Genomic DNA, 13,368 nt, shown 5'->3' with positions numbered 1-13,368 from the left:
GTTGCACCACTGAAGTCACTGGCAGCCTTTCATAGTGGGAGAGGAACAGGCCCCAAGTAATTTCATATATGCATGAAAAATAATGACATGAGATGGCATTCTGTCTTCAAAGTTGTCTTAACAGCTAATGGTTCTTTCAGTATCTTAAATTTGGCTCAAGAGTTATGGTATGCATGTGTGATTGAGCTTTATCTGCTGTTAGGTAACCATGGAGAAGGAAAGCCGCAAGAAAGCTTTTTATTTCCACATTTCCACAAATCACAGTATTTCTACCAGTGTAATTTCAGGAAAAAAATCATCTGACTTGAGTGGTTTTGTTTTTTTTTTGTGTTGGTTTTTGTTTGTTGGTTTTTGTTGCTTTTGTTTTGGGTATTTTTTATTTTTTTATTTTTAGATTTTTCTCAGAAGTCCTTATCAGTTCTACTTGTGCTCTTTCAGTCCCCTATAGACATTATAGATACCACCAGACTTGCCACAGTTTGGGCTGAAGGTGAAAGTGGTAGAGAACAGCCTATACCTGTGGCTGTATATGGAGCTGGATGGCTTTTAATGTTGCCTCACCCAGGAGTGAGCCAGAGGTTCCAGTAGTAATGTCAACTCGTTGGTTTTGTTAAGAACAGTGAGAAGTCTAAGCTTTCAGGCAGGTCAGGAAATGAGGGTGATAGGAACATGGGGTGTGGTTAAACCTTTTTATGGCACACTGTTTATTCTAGGCTTTTTTCTTCCACAGCAAATCTAAGGCAGTGGGAAATTAGGTGTGTGCTGACTTGGTTGGCACCACTCAGTGGGAAGGTTCTCTCGAGCAGCGGTCAAGCTGTAGCGCATGGAAGCAGGGAGGAGATGAGGAGGGACCAGCAGTCCTAACAAGAGCACAAAATGTAGGCAGGGGTTTGGCCATAGCTCTGCCTCAGTCATTTAATTCATGATAGTGCCAGACACTTTGCTCTGGACTAATTAGAGGATGCACTCTGAACTGAAGCATCAGAAGTTAAAAATGTATTAAAACGGTAGAACTAGCATGTTTTTAGGAAATGTAGCATTTCCATATTTTAATTTTAATTTCAGCGTGCAAGTAAGAGGGGTCTTGAAATTCCATGCTTAATGTACTGTAGCTGTATATTTGTGTTATGTAGCTATATATGTATATGTACAAACATCCCTAAGAGCACATACATAATTTCAGCTTAAAGTGCAGGATCCATTTTATGACTTTTTGTAGAAGGTTTTGGCTTAGAAAAAGTGTTTTATCCTTCTGAAACATCGTAAAGCTTTTTTAAACTCTTAATGACATCTTTTAGATCTGTTAACACCACCATAAATACTCTCTGCAGGCTATTCCTGCTGTCAGCAGGTTCCAGCTGATAGATGATGTTTTTGCATTGACACAGTAAGTATGTTTCGAGTATGTCATAGAAAATGATTAAACTACATGACTGCATTCAACATTGCTACTTCTGCTTTGTTCTTTCCTGCCCATATGTGCCTCATAAGAACAACAGCTGTTTTGACAAAACACTGGGGAGTTAAGCATTTAATCCATTCTTCTGTCAGTGCTGAGCGATTTCTTTCAAAATTTCTTCAAAGTTTTGTTCCAACTCTTAGAAAATATTTCAAGTAATGGCACTGTCATGAGTTTTTTTAGGACTAACCTATATTTGTTGTAACAGAAGAAAGATTCTGAATGAAATTCTGAATTTCCATTAATTTATTCTCAGCTATCTCAGCTATGATGTCCTGTATCACTGTTAATAACTCTTCAATTTCCCTGGCTGATGGATGACTCCGTGTCATGGTTTAAACCGATCCACACACCTCATCCACTCACTCCCCCACTTCTTGCCCTCCCCCTGCTCCTGGAGGGACGGAGAGGAGAATCGAATGCAACTCCCACGGGTTGAGATAGGAACAGTTTAGTAACTAAGGTATAACACAAACCACTACTGCTACCACCAATAATAATAATGCTAAAGGAAATAACAAGGGAAGAGAATACAACACCTCACCACCAGCCGACCAATAACTCGCCCCACTCCCCCCAGCCAAGCATCGACCGATACCTCCTCTAGCCCTGCAGAGCACCAGCCCTTCCGGGTAACTCCCAGTTACATCCTGGGCATGATGTGCTGTGGTATGGAATACCTCTTTGGCTAGTTTGGGTCAGGTGTCCTGTCTCTGCTTTCTCCCAGCCTCCCCTCCTCCCTGGCAGAGCATGAGACTCACAAAGTCCTTGGCCAGACCAAGCATTTGAGCAACAACTAAAAACATTGGTGTTATCAGCTCTCTTCCCAGGCCAAAAAATGAAAACATAGCTACTAAGAAGGAGAAAAATAACTGCTGCTGCTGAATCCAGGACACTCCGTTGTTCATGTCATGGTGCTAGAGAGGTCAGCAGTACTGTAGGGGGCTGAAGAAGCAGCATATGTCTGTGCCTTAAATGTACTAGAGATCACAAAAGCATGAGACACCTATGATGTGCAAGCTAAGGGAGGAGGTGGCCAAAGTATATTGCACCCCCTCAGGGCCTGTGGAGGTAGCCCTGGGAGGAGAAAGTAAAAATTCCCATTTCTTCTCTCATACAAATGCCCTTTCTCATAATGGAGCTAAAAATTAGTATTTAATAAGGAATGTAACTGTCAAGTATAGAACTGTGCTTCTGTGTAAATAAACTAGAAATGTTTCAGTCCTGGAGGAGAGGGCTTGAATTGGAATTTAATTGGGAAAAAAATAATTCTGTGCTTATTCCATACTGAGGCACAGAAATGCCACACTGAAGCTGTTCATTCTACAAATAATGTGCATGTGAATGAAATTGATTGTTTTTAGAATAATTTATATTCTGCAAAAGAACCTGTAATGAAAATACATTGTTTAAGCCATAAAAATATAAACGTATTAAAACTCATACCAGTGCTCTTTTACTTCATTTTGTTCTAGTGAAACTGATGTGTGCTGTAAATGTGCTTGTGCTGTAAATGTGCTTATGATCTGTCCTGAAGGCACAAGCGGAATAGTTTGCATGCTGCCATGCTTACTGCCGTGATTGTCCTATTACTTTGAAAGTGGTACTGTAATAAACGTGAGAGTTAGCTCTATTTTTCCAACATTTTTTCTAGGTCACTTTCCATGCAGTTTTCTGATGTTTTATTGTAAGTTTCACAAATAAACAGATATTCATGGTAGGTGATTAATGTGGTTAAATATACTCAAGTATGAGGTTTTTTATTTTCAAACAGGTTTGGATATATTCAGATTGAAACAGCACTTGAACTAACAAAGTACCTTGCCAGAGAAGATGAACTCTTCATATGGAATATGGTTTTGTTAAACCTAGTACCCGAGAATTTGGAAAGTACTCTGAAAAACTATGAAGTATATCCACTTTTAAAGGTATCAACTTTTTTGTTAGTTAGCAAAGATACTAGACCTTTTAAATAAATTGACTAAAATGAATGTTTTTTAAATTCTCAAGAAAGTAATGATGACTATGATGGGTGATAGTTCTTGTTGCTCCCTTTGCATGATTTTTCTTTTTTTTTTCTTTTTTTTTTTTTTTAACAGAAGGAGGTACTTATTTGTATATATTAGTCAGTGATAAAAATATCATTGAACTTCAAGCAGTTTTTATTATAAAGCAGAGATATATAAAATTCTTTTTATTAACCTTGACCCTGGTTTTTTGAAAAACTGAGCATCTGGAAAATACAGCTGTCAGTCAGTAATAAATAGTCAGTGGGAAGTAACAGGAGTAACACCGTTATGTATAAAGGGCATATAGTATGTATGTATAGTATGGTTTTTAGCATATAGTATAGTATGGTTTGTACTGCCTTCCAGTTTGTCTTCATAGAGAGAAAAAAGGGATTGGGTTTGGATACTAAATGAGAGGATTCTTTCACATTGTTTAAGCCATAAAAATATAAACGAGCTACCTGAGATGATACTGTCTTACTTATTTCCTTCACTTCTACTTGAAGATTTCACTTCTGTTTTAAGTACAACCCCACAGTAGTAGTTCTCTTAAATTCTAAAGTAAAGGTATGTTTAAAATATGTGAGAAGTATTTTCTAAAGTATTGACATGTTCTTTTCCAGTTTTTTTTTTTTTCCTGAGAATGAGCATTTGTTTTCTTTCATAACAAATTTACAGGTCCTAGTGATATGAAATGGTAACTTCCCAGTTTGAATGGATGTGCAGGTGTATTGAATTTTAGACCCAATTTATATAGTTTATTTTAATGTGGTGTTTTGTTAAGAAATTAATAGTGGTAAATATTTAAGATAAATCTGAGAAAAAAAGGAAAAATACAGTAAAATAAAAACTTGCATCTAAATTAATTTTTCTTTCCCTTCTTTTAAAAGAAATACCTTTTAAAGAGAATGTTGCCAATATACCATTATTATGCAGGTTTTATTCGTGAAAATGTTGATGCTTTGGAAGATGACTATTTTGCTCAGTAAGTATTCTGCTTTTCTTAAAATTTTTTTCTGGTGTGAATGGATCTGATACACTGTAGTTTGCCTCTAAATTTCAATACAGGATACAGGAAAAATGGTGAAATTGATTTGAATGTAACTGAATTTTTATTTTTATTGTCCTGTAGGAATGTGTTACTTATGATGCTCTATTTAGTGAGCATAAAAGATGATAGTTTAATGATCTAAGTGGTAGCTTTTGTTGATAATAGGCTCAACAGGCTCCTGCTAGTTGGTGAAAACCTGACAGCAATGAACTTTAGATGTGATTTATGGGTCAATCACTAGAACTTTAATACACTTCATTTTGCAAGGCCACTGCAGCCACAGTCTTGAATGTAAGAATGATTTGGACTAGGTGCAATTAGTTTCTTAAAACTCCCAAGAGGGATATAAACCACAAAAAACCCCAACCAACCAACCAATGAACAACAAAAATAAAAAAAACACAAAAAACCCCCCCAAAAACCCAAATAAGAAAAATTATAGTACATTCATAATCTCATTAATGTCCATGAATGTTGATGTTGCAACCACTATTAGTAGTTTATTTATTTATTTATTTATGAATTCTTCTTTTTCATTAAACCTCAACTGTTCCTAGTAGAGGTTCTTCTGGGTTAATGGCTGAAACCTCAACATGAGGAAGAACTTCTTTACACTGAGTGGCAGAGCACTGGAACAGGCTGCCCAGTGGGGGGTTGTGGAGTCTCCTTCTCTGGAGATATCCAAAACACGCTTAGACACATTCCTGTGTAACCTGCTGTAGGTGGCCCTGCTTGGCAGGAGGGTTAGACTAGATGATCTCCAAAGGTCCCTTCCAAACCTAATGATTGATTCTGTGGTTCTGTGAAACTGTGCTGGTCAAGTACAGTTCAGGTACTCCAAACGCAGAATACGTATCTTTTATTCTTGATATTTTGGCTTCCCTTCAAGAGTGTATTTGGAAAAGCTTTTTGCAACAGCGTGCTGGCTGGGTCTCCAAGACTGTTTGAACCTGTCATCTGAACTGTATGCTAAGTGGATGGACAACCCTGAGTACAAGTAAGAATGATGATGTGCTCTTAAGTGGTGTGCATGTGTAAGTGAGGTGGGAAGTTGAAGGGCTCTTACACAGGGGAAGCAGAAAGAGAAATGCTCCTGTACACTGCTTTTCTTTCTTGACAGAAGGACAGAATTTATGCCTAGCTGTGCCCCCCAGCCTCCTCCTCTTCCCCAGATCCAAACTTTATGATGATTTTATAATTATTGCTTTTTCATAGACTTTACAGGCTGGAGGATACAGCTTTTTTTGCCATGAAGACCAAAATCTGTTTAGCCACATAACAGCTGATCAGATTATGTCCACTATCACATACTGTCCTGTCCCTTTGCTGCAGTACAGCCTTAGGTGTACCATATACCAACTCAGTTTCTAAGCTGCTTTTGGAAATGCTGAGTGAAATGATGTCTGTATGATACAGGCATCTACCCATGGTGAGCCCATCAAATTGCCTTGCATGTTTTGTGTTTGCATAAAGAGGTGCTGGGAACAGCTGTCAGTTCTTACGCTGATATTGGAGCCTGGTGGTCAGGTTTCTGGTCTGTGAGGATAGAGCCTGGGCTCTACCAGGAGCAGATTTTCTGTATGAGCACTACATTGTTAAAGAAAAATTATGATGTATTGAAATTCTTATTCTCTTTTCCTCCCCCTTTCTTTTGATGTTTTTCTATGCAATAGTCAAATTGTATTGGCACTGGTAAGTGAATATTCAATTTATTATTACTTTTATTTGTTGTCATAAATAATTAGCTGTTACTTGTATATGTGTTGATATATGTAGTTGGCTAAGCAGAATGAACTTGTACATTTATGTTTGTGGTTTTTGAAATAGCTTCATAGTGACCATCTTCATGAAATAACAAAGTTTACTTTGAGGTTAAGCTGAAAAGTTCAAATAGCCTAAAGTCATGCTGTTATGTTCCAGAGAGAATATTCTTACTATCCAATACTAAAAGCAACAATGCTATGCTGAATTCTCAGGCTGTTCTCAAAACAGACACCGATCTTCCCCTATTAATAATATTTGAAATGTTTTTTTCCTGGAGGAATACTACATACCTTATCTGAGTTGAAGAGCTGAAAAGTCTGTGAAATGTATCAGCTGAGCTGGTTTTAAATTACACGGAGAAGACTAATTTCACTGTCCTTCTGGCACTGATATAAGTTCAAAGGGACTTTACAGCCTCACACTTCACATAGCTGTAAGTGTGGAAGAAAATGCAACTATAAATTTTATTAAGTGTAAAAAAAAAAAAGACCATGTTTTAAAGGAAGAAAACATAGGAGATAGGACACTTCTTATGTTTCAAATGACAGATCATAATTCCTGTTCACTTAAAGAAGAAGCTTTTCATATGCTGGATAGGAATAGGGCACAGTAAACTTTATGAATACATGCTCTTACATTCCCCTTTCTGAAAGGAAAATTTGTAACAGCACACTATAGCTGTTCTGCCACATGTGGAACCCAACAGGATTCTCATGTCTGTGGAAGGATATAATTGTAAAATCACAGAATGGTTCCAAGTGGAAAGGACCTTAAGATCACCTAGTTCCAACCCCCTGCCATGGGCAGGGACACCTCACACTAAACCACGTACCCAAGGCATTGTCCAGCCTGGCCTGGAACACCGCCAGGGATGGAGCATTTACCACTTCTTTGGGCAACCCATTCCAGTGCCTCACCACCCTCATAGTGAAGAACTTCTTTATATTCAATCTGAACTTCCCCTGTTTAGTTTGAACCCATTACCTCTTGTCCTGTTGCTACAGTTCCTAATAAAGAGTCCCTTTCCAGCACCCTTGTAGGTCCCCTTCAGATACTGGAAGGCTGCTATGAGGTCTCCACACAGCCTTCTCTCCTCTAGGCTGAACAGCCCCAACTTTCTCAGCCCATCTTCATATGGGAGGTACTCCAATCCCCTGATCATCCTCGTGGCCCTCCTCTGGACTTTCTCCAACAATTCCATGTCCTAAACAATTCCATGTCTTTATGTTGAGGACACTAGAACTGCACACATACAATGCTTTTCCCTTTCAGATAAAGTGACCAACTTTTAGCTGAACATTTCCAAATAGTTCCTGGTAGAACTTAACTGGACTTGATACGGTGCATTTTTATCTGTTCCACAGAGATAACAAGCCAAGAGCTGTGATTCCCAGCCAGTTTTTCAGTTTTACTCTTTTTTGCTTATAGGAGTGAAGTGAAGCCAGCTAAATTAATGTATTCTCTGTGGTGCTGTTTCTGGCTCATCTTCTTTTGAAAGAAGGAAATTAGTCTACTGAGGGAGGGAGAATGTTGCTGTACATTTTAGTTATTTACTAAAGGTACCATGTGCGGCCATTGTCCTCAAAACTTAAGAAATCACCATGTCACTTCTGCATTAGCTGTAGGAAAATAATGTAAAATAATCTACCATTCTTCCCAGCATCTTTTTGTATCTTCCCCAAGATCCAGAAATAAGAGAATCCTGACAAGCCAGTAATATCAAACCACACAACAACTCCCAGGAAAAATATCAAGATTAATAAGCCCCACCCCTCATCTAATATAACCTGAAGCTCCAAAGTCCCTCTGGTCCACAGTGGACTTCCTCTGTGAGCTATACAACATAAACCACCACAGGTGTTACCAGCTAGTAGACCATTGTCCCATAATAAGGTGCCCGTACAGCCTGCCTTGAATGCTGAACATCAGAGCTGCAGCCAAATGGTACAGAGAGCCTGTATGCTCTTCACCCACAAGAGCTTCACATTCAGCAACCAGTATTTTCATGAAACTATTGGACCAGCTGCAGTAGCAAAATAAATAGCTGTATCTTAGCCAAAACAGCTTTACCCTGTATTACCCTACAGTGGCCTCTTTCTGCAGCATTAGAAAATGATTATTAAACAAATTACTAGACCTTTTACTCAAATAAGATCTATCATAAAAGGATTTCTCATATGACTATTCTTTACCTTGACATAATCTCTCAATACTGGCAACCATCATTCTCTGTGAGAAATGCCTTATGATCCAGCACGTACCCAGGTAAATGAATCCAAACTAATTTTTTCCAGTAAACACAAAAATTGCCCATGTTTTCAGTTATTATGCCAGCGAAATTCTTCATCCACAAAAGGACAATCAAAATCCCTACATTTTCCATTTTCAGTTCTTAACAAATAATGTCTGTCATGCAAAACACCTAATTCTCTCCCTCCTTTCCAGTAGTTCTTTTAAGTTTCCAGAGTTTATAACTTACATGTCTCTGCCTTTGCTGTGAAGACTGCTGTGCTATAGACTTCTCTCTGAATAATATTTTTCCTCTTTCTGCTGGTATCATTCCCATTTTCTTTAGGATAGTCTGCTGAAATTCAAAGGAATTTTTCTCAAATTACATTTACATTTGAATGTGCTGCTTCCAGTTTTGGGCCTGAAGAACAGCTTTTGTGACCAGAAACTTACCTCTTTTTCCAAGTCTCTCTTCTCACCTAATGGAAGATAGTTTTTATACCTCTTACTTACAATCTTGGGCTTAAGTAACACTAACCAGATTAACAGCATACCTTTGGGAAGTTAAATGTTTCATCTGTAGCAATGGGACTCATTCTCCTACACAGAATTAGTAAAAAATGTCATTAATTTAAACTGTTTTCAGCCACCTGCACAGTAGAATACATTGCTGTCACTGGAAAGCACTGACAATGTCTTAGTATCAGAGATACATCATTGCCACAAGAGAAGTCCTCTGTTCAAGCCTTTGCACATGGAGTATTATACTGATAATGTTTGCATTTATATTCTGTTATGAAAATGGGCATGTTGAGGACTCTCCCTTGGTGTGGGAGAAACAGGAGGCTGCCTGTTGCATGGAGAAATGTCCTTTATGTTTCTGTTTGTGCTGCACATTGCTCTTCCTTCTGAATGCACTCACAGGAGAAGCTTTGAAAAGGCTTGTCTGGAGTGGTGGTATGTGCAGCCATACACTCTAATGATGTGATCCACGTCTTAGACTGTGATGTGAAAGGAGTGGCACTGACACTGTACATACACAAAATAGCTTGGTCCAACTGTTCTAAAAAACATTTTTGGTTTGCCTTTAAACTTCATGCTTTTAAAACATTTAATTAATTTATAAAGCAATCAAATTTCCTGGCTTTATTTAGATTGCTATATTATATTTCCTTTCTTGTGCAACTTTTAGCTGTAAAAGTGTTTTTTCAGTTAATGGGTTAATTGTCGGTTTTCACTTTACAGCAGTACAGTACCTCTTAATCATATTTTGCTTTGCAGAATTCCCTTTTTAATTAGAAGAACTATCTGCTGCTATGGTATTGCAGTGGGAAGTGATAAAGAATGGAATTTTGCATGGGAAATGTATAACCGTACTGACTCCACAAAGGAAGATAAAGATATCCTGCTGTCTGCCATGAGCTGTGCCAAAGAGTCGTGGTTACTTTACAGGTGACCTTGATCAAAGTATATCTTTGTGTATATAGAACACAGTGTTGTCTGGTGGAGGGGTTGTCTATCTGTAACACAGATAAGAAAAGAACATATATCCTGACAGACCCTAATTTTACTGATAAGTGAAGAGTCACTGGGTAAGAACAGGAGATTTCACTGATGTAAGGACAAAACCCAAGCTGAGTACACATTTCAGACTGACACCAACTTTGGTGTAACCTTCCACATCATGGTATTTGTTGAAGCAGGAATTCTCCTGAACTGAGTATTTCCAGATCATCACTGTTAAACAACAAGTGATAGGTACAATTATTACCTTCTTTTCTAACAGATACTTGCAGTATGGACTCAGTGATACACTACTTTCTGCCAATTACACTTCAGTCATCATCTTATATGCAGTGGCTAAGGATATTGGGCACCGTATAGCCTGGGAATTTGTTACAGAAAATTGGCCACTTTTAAATGAAAGGTATGGTAAGCAACCAGCTCTGGGTTGACTTTATTTCTGTGGCTCTTTGGCTTCTTCCTCCATCTCTATGTTTGAGCTGTAAAATCCAGGTGCAGATTTTCATTCCAGAGACGGCTTTTTTGTAATAGTTGATGCAATTCCATAAGTATGCAGAGGAGGGTTTTCAGAGAATTCAACTCTGATAAGGGCTTAATGTCAGAGAAGACACAGTGCTTAAAAAACCAGCCTGTCCATAGCTGTTTTAGTGCTTTAAAATGTTAAATTTCCTGGAAAATCTGACTTTAGAAATGGGTTTATCCACTACCATTTCACAAGCATGTGTGTAAAATGCTGGAGTAAGATTGTAACCAAAGAAAAGTATGGACAGATGGGGGATTGGAGCTTACAGGTTTGCAAGCACTACAAAGAGCAGCTACAGTTAATATTCACTGACTTAAGTCCTAACCCATCTCCAGCCTCCCTGAACTAATGCAGGTAAACTGCAGGTGAACTTGGGCTACTTGTCTCAAGCAAAGCAAGTATTTTCATATCTGTTCAAAGACTCCCTCTCTCCTTGGCAATGGTGAAAAGCAGCTGGGCTCCGACAGTACATTCTTGCTGTCTTCAGTGGCAGAGGAGTCCATCAGCAGTTTTTAGTGGCAGTGTAAGCAAGAATCTAGGAGCATTCAAATGTGTATCTTTATTGCTAACACTAGAAAAGGCATGTTGTAGCAGATTTGTGTCACACCACTTTGTTCCCTTACAGAGTTTTTCTGTGTTCTATACTGATAAGAAATTTGCTGGGAAACTGACCCATTATTTTCAAACTAAAAGAATAGCGTGGGTGTTAATTTATACATTATCTTCAAGATACCAACAGAAATGCCAAGTTGTTAGAATTATACAGTTTAGCTTTTCTAGCTCAGTTTGGCTGTATGGGCTCACAAAGACTATTGATTTTAAGCAAAGAATTCACTTCACCAAAGTAGGAATACCAGATCTTCCTGTGAAATAAAAATGAAGGTAATTAGTGTGTTTCATCCTGCTTTAATGTCTAAATTGAGTGTTAATTTCTTTAAAAGGGGAAAAAAGAGCACACAGTTGCAAACTTCAGCTTAGTTGATATTTCCAGCATGGTAAATAATAACTAAATAGTGAAAATATTTTCAAATGAGATAAAATTTGGTATGTTTGCTAACGTGCTGTTTGAAGGACCTTCATCTAAATGTTACAGGTACGGGAAGGAATTATTACATGATGTATTAAAAGTCATGGGAAGATTTGTCAATACGGATGTACAGATCCAAGAGGTAAATCAGAGGAGTCAGTTTTAACTTTATTGCCAATTTGTAAGTACAGGTTTTTAAATTTCTTGTTTTTTAAAGAAATAACAATATATTGTACAATGTTGCTGTGTTAAGACAGAAAAATTATACTTCCTCATCTGAGAAATAAGCATGTGAACATGCACCCACAGCACTGCAGTCTGCGTGTGCAGTTGGCTGTTAAGCATGGCATGAAGGTCAGCTTTTGTAAAGTGATAGATGTCCTGCTCTGTGTGGCTACAGTGTAAGAGCTTGCCTGCCTGTGTGCTGAACTAGTGTCCTACACTTGTGATACAGTTCTTTCCTTTTCACTGTGCGGCAGCCCAGATAAGCCCATGAACAGTATTTTCTAATTGGTTTGCTGTACATCTGGAAAAAGGGAATGGGCTTTGGGAAACCTGCTGAAGAGTGGAAATCTATGTGAGATGGCTCTAGGCTGTCTTACTTTGTTCCCTGCAATAATCCACATTACTGCCTGTGACAAATCACTGTTCATCTCATACTCTTTTCTTGCTCTTTTGCCTCCAGTCCAAGTCTTCTCAGATTTTTTCCCAAAATATTATTTTCTTTCCTCAACAACTCAACTTTTGTGCTGTCTGCATGTGATCCACGCTTCTGTGCCAGGCCTGTACAGCTCGTATCTGTCATTGCAAGAAAACTTTTGCTTTCCTTTTTTTGCTGTTGAGTGATATGTGCATACAGCAAGTAACTGAGAAGGGATGCTAATGACAGCAATTCTGAGAGTTAGCTCCTAAAGTCAAAGAAATAGCTCTTCAACATTCATGAACTGTAAGTTGTTTTTTTTTTATTCTTTAGGGACAAGTTAATTCCCTGGGATGGCAAAAGCAATAGCCCAGTGCCAGCCTTTGTATTAACCTTCAGATCTGGAACTGAGACCCAATAAATATTATCAAAAGCTGTCTTAATTTCCTCTTTAAAATCTGCCTGTAGAGACACCTTTGCCATGATCATGTACCAAAAGTTGGGCTGCTGGCATATCAGGTTGCTGGTTATTGTGCTGACATCAATATAATTTGTCTTATTGTTTGTTTCCCACTCCCCCCCCCCCCCCCCCCCCCCACGTTTCTTTGCTATTCTTCAGGTCTCTTGTCGTCTGCTCATTAGACTGATAGGAAAGATTTTTTGTTCTGTGATTGTAGAACAGGCAGCACAAGAGGATTCTGTTACCCAACTAGTCCTAGACACTGTGTGTTGCCATCACTGCTAGTTGAGCTGGCTGCATTTGAAAGGATTTGCAAATCAGTAAGCTCACCCCATCCTCTGTTCAGTCTCTCCCTTTTCTGTGCACTTCTAACTCACCTGTCAGGTACACAGTTGCTTGCTGCATGTGAAGTTACAGGAACCAAGCTTGTGTTTATTTCTTCAGTTGCAGGTTTTTTATAATGCTACACTGGAAGAGGATGAGAGAGTGACTACTACTCTACTACTGGAGCTCACAAAAAATGAAAATATGGAAAGGAGAAAACTGCTAATCAAAGTTGCCAACTGGTTACAGAAAAATCTGGATGACTGATGTGGAGAAAACAATTTTCAGTATATTTTAAGGAGTGATTCACTAGAATTTTGGTATTCATTTTAAGATGTAATTAAAGATAAAGCACATT

At 38.3% G+C, this 13,368-nt stretch overlaps 1 protein-coding gene across 4 annotated transcripts in view; it reads left to right on the top strand.

The window, feature by feature from the left end:
- Positions 1 to 13,366, top strand: part of LVRN (laeverin) — a 34,632-nt gene extending 21,266 nt beyond the window's left edge. The window contains exons 13-21 of one of the 4 annotated variants that reach the window (XM_065663081.1): positions 1,332 to 1,387; positions 3,234 to 3,387; positions 4,359 to 4,453; positions 5,409 to 5,516; positions 9,794 to 9,964; positions 10,299 to 10,439; positions 11,653 to 11,728; positions 12,846 to 13,006; positions 13,131 to 13,218. In XM_065663081.1, the coding sequence (XP_065519153.1) occupies positions 1,332 to 1,387; positions 3,234 to 3,387; positions 4,359 to 4,453; positions 5,409 to 5,516; positions 9,794 to 9,964; positions 10,299 to 10,439; positions 11,653 to 11,728; positions 12,846 to 12,971 (927 nt within the window). In that variant the 3' untranslated portion in view covers positions 12,972 to 13,006; positions 13,131 to 13,218. Of the gene's footprint in view, positions 1 to 1,331; positions 1,388 to 3,233; positions 3,388 to 4,358; positions 4,454 to 5,408; positions 5,517 to 9,793; positions 9,965 to 10,298; positions 10,440 to 11,652; positions 11,768 to 12,845; positions 13,058 to 13,130 lie in introns of those variants that run through there. The other 3 variants (XM_065663079.1, XM_065663082.1, XM_065663080.1) reach the window with 3 other exon arrangements.
- Positions 13,367 to 13,368: the final 2 nt, after the last annotated feature.

The sequence above is a fragment of the Lathamus discolor genome, chromosome Z (assembly GCF_037157495.1).
Source record: "Lathamus discolor isolate bLatDis1 chromosome Z, bLatDis1.hap1, whole genome shotgun sequence".
In the NCBI taxonomy this organism is placed as follows: Eukaryota; Metazoa; Chordata; class Aves; order Psittaciformes; family Psittacidae; genus Lathamus; species Lathamus discolor.
Note: the sequence above shows the minus strand (reverse complement) of the source record. Positions and strands in the feature narration are given on the sequence as shown.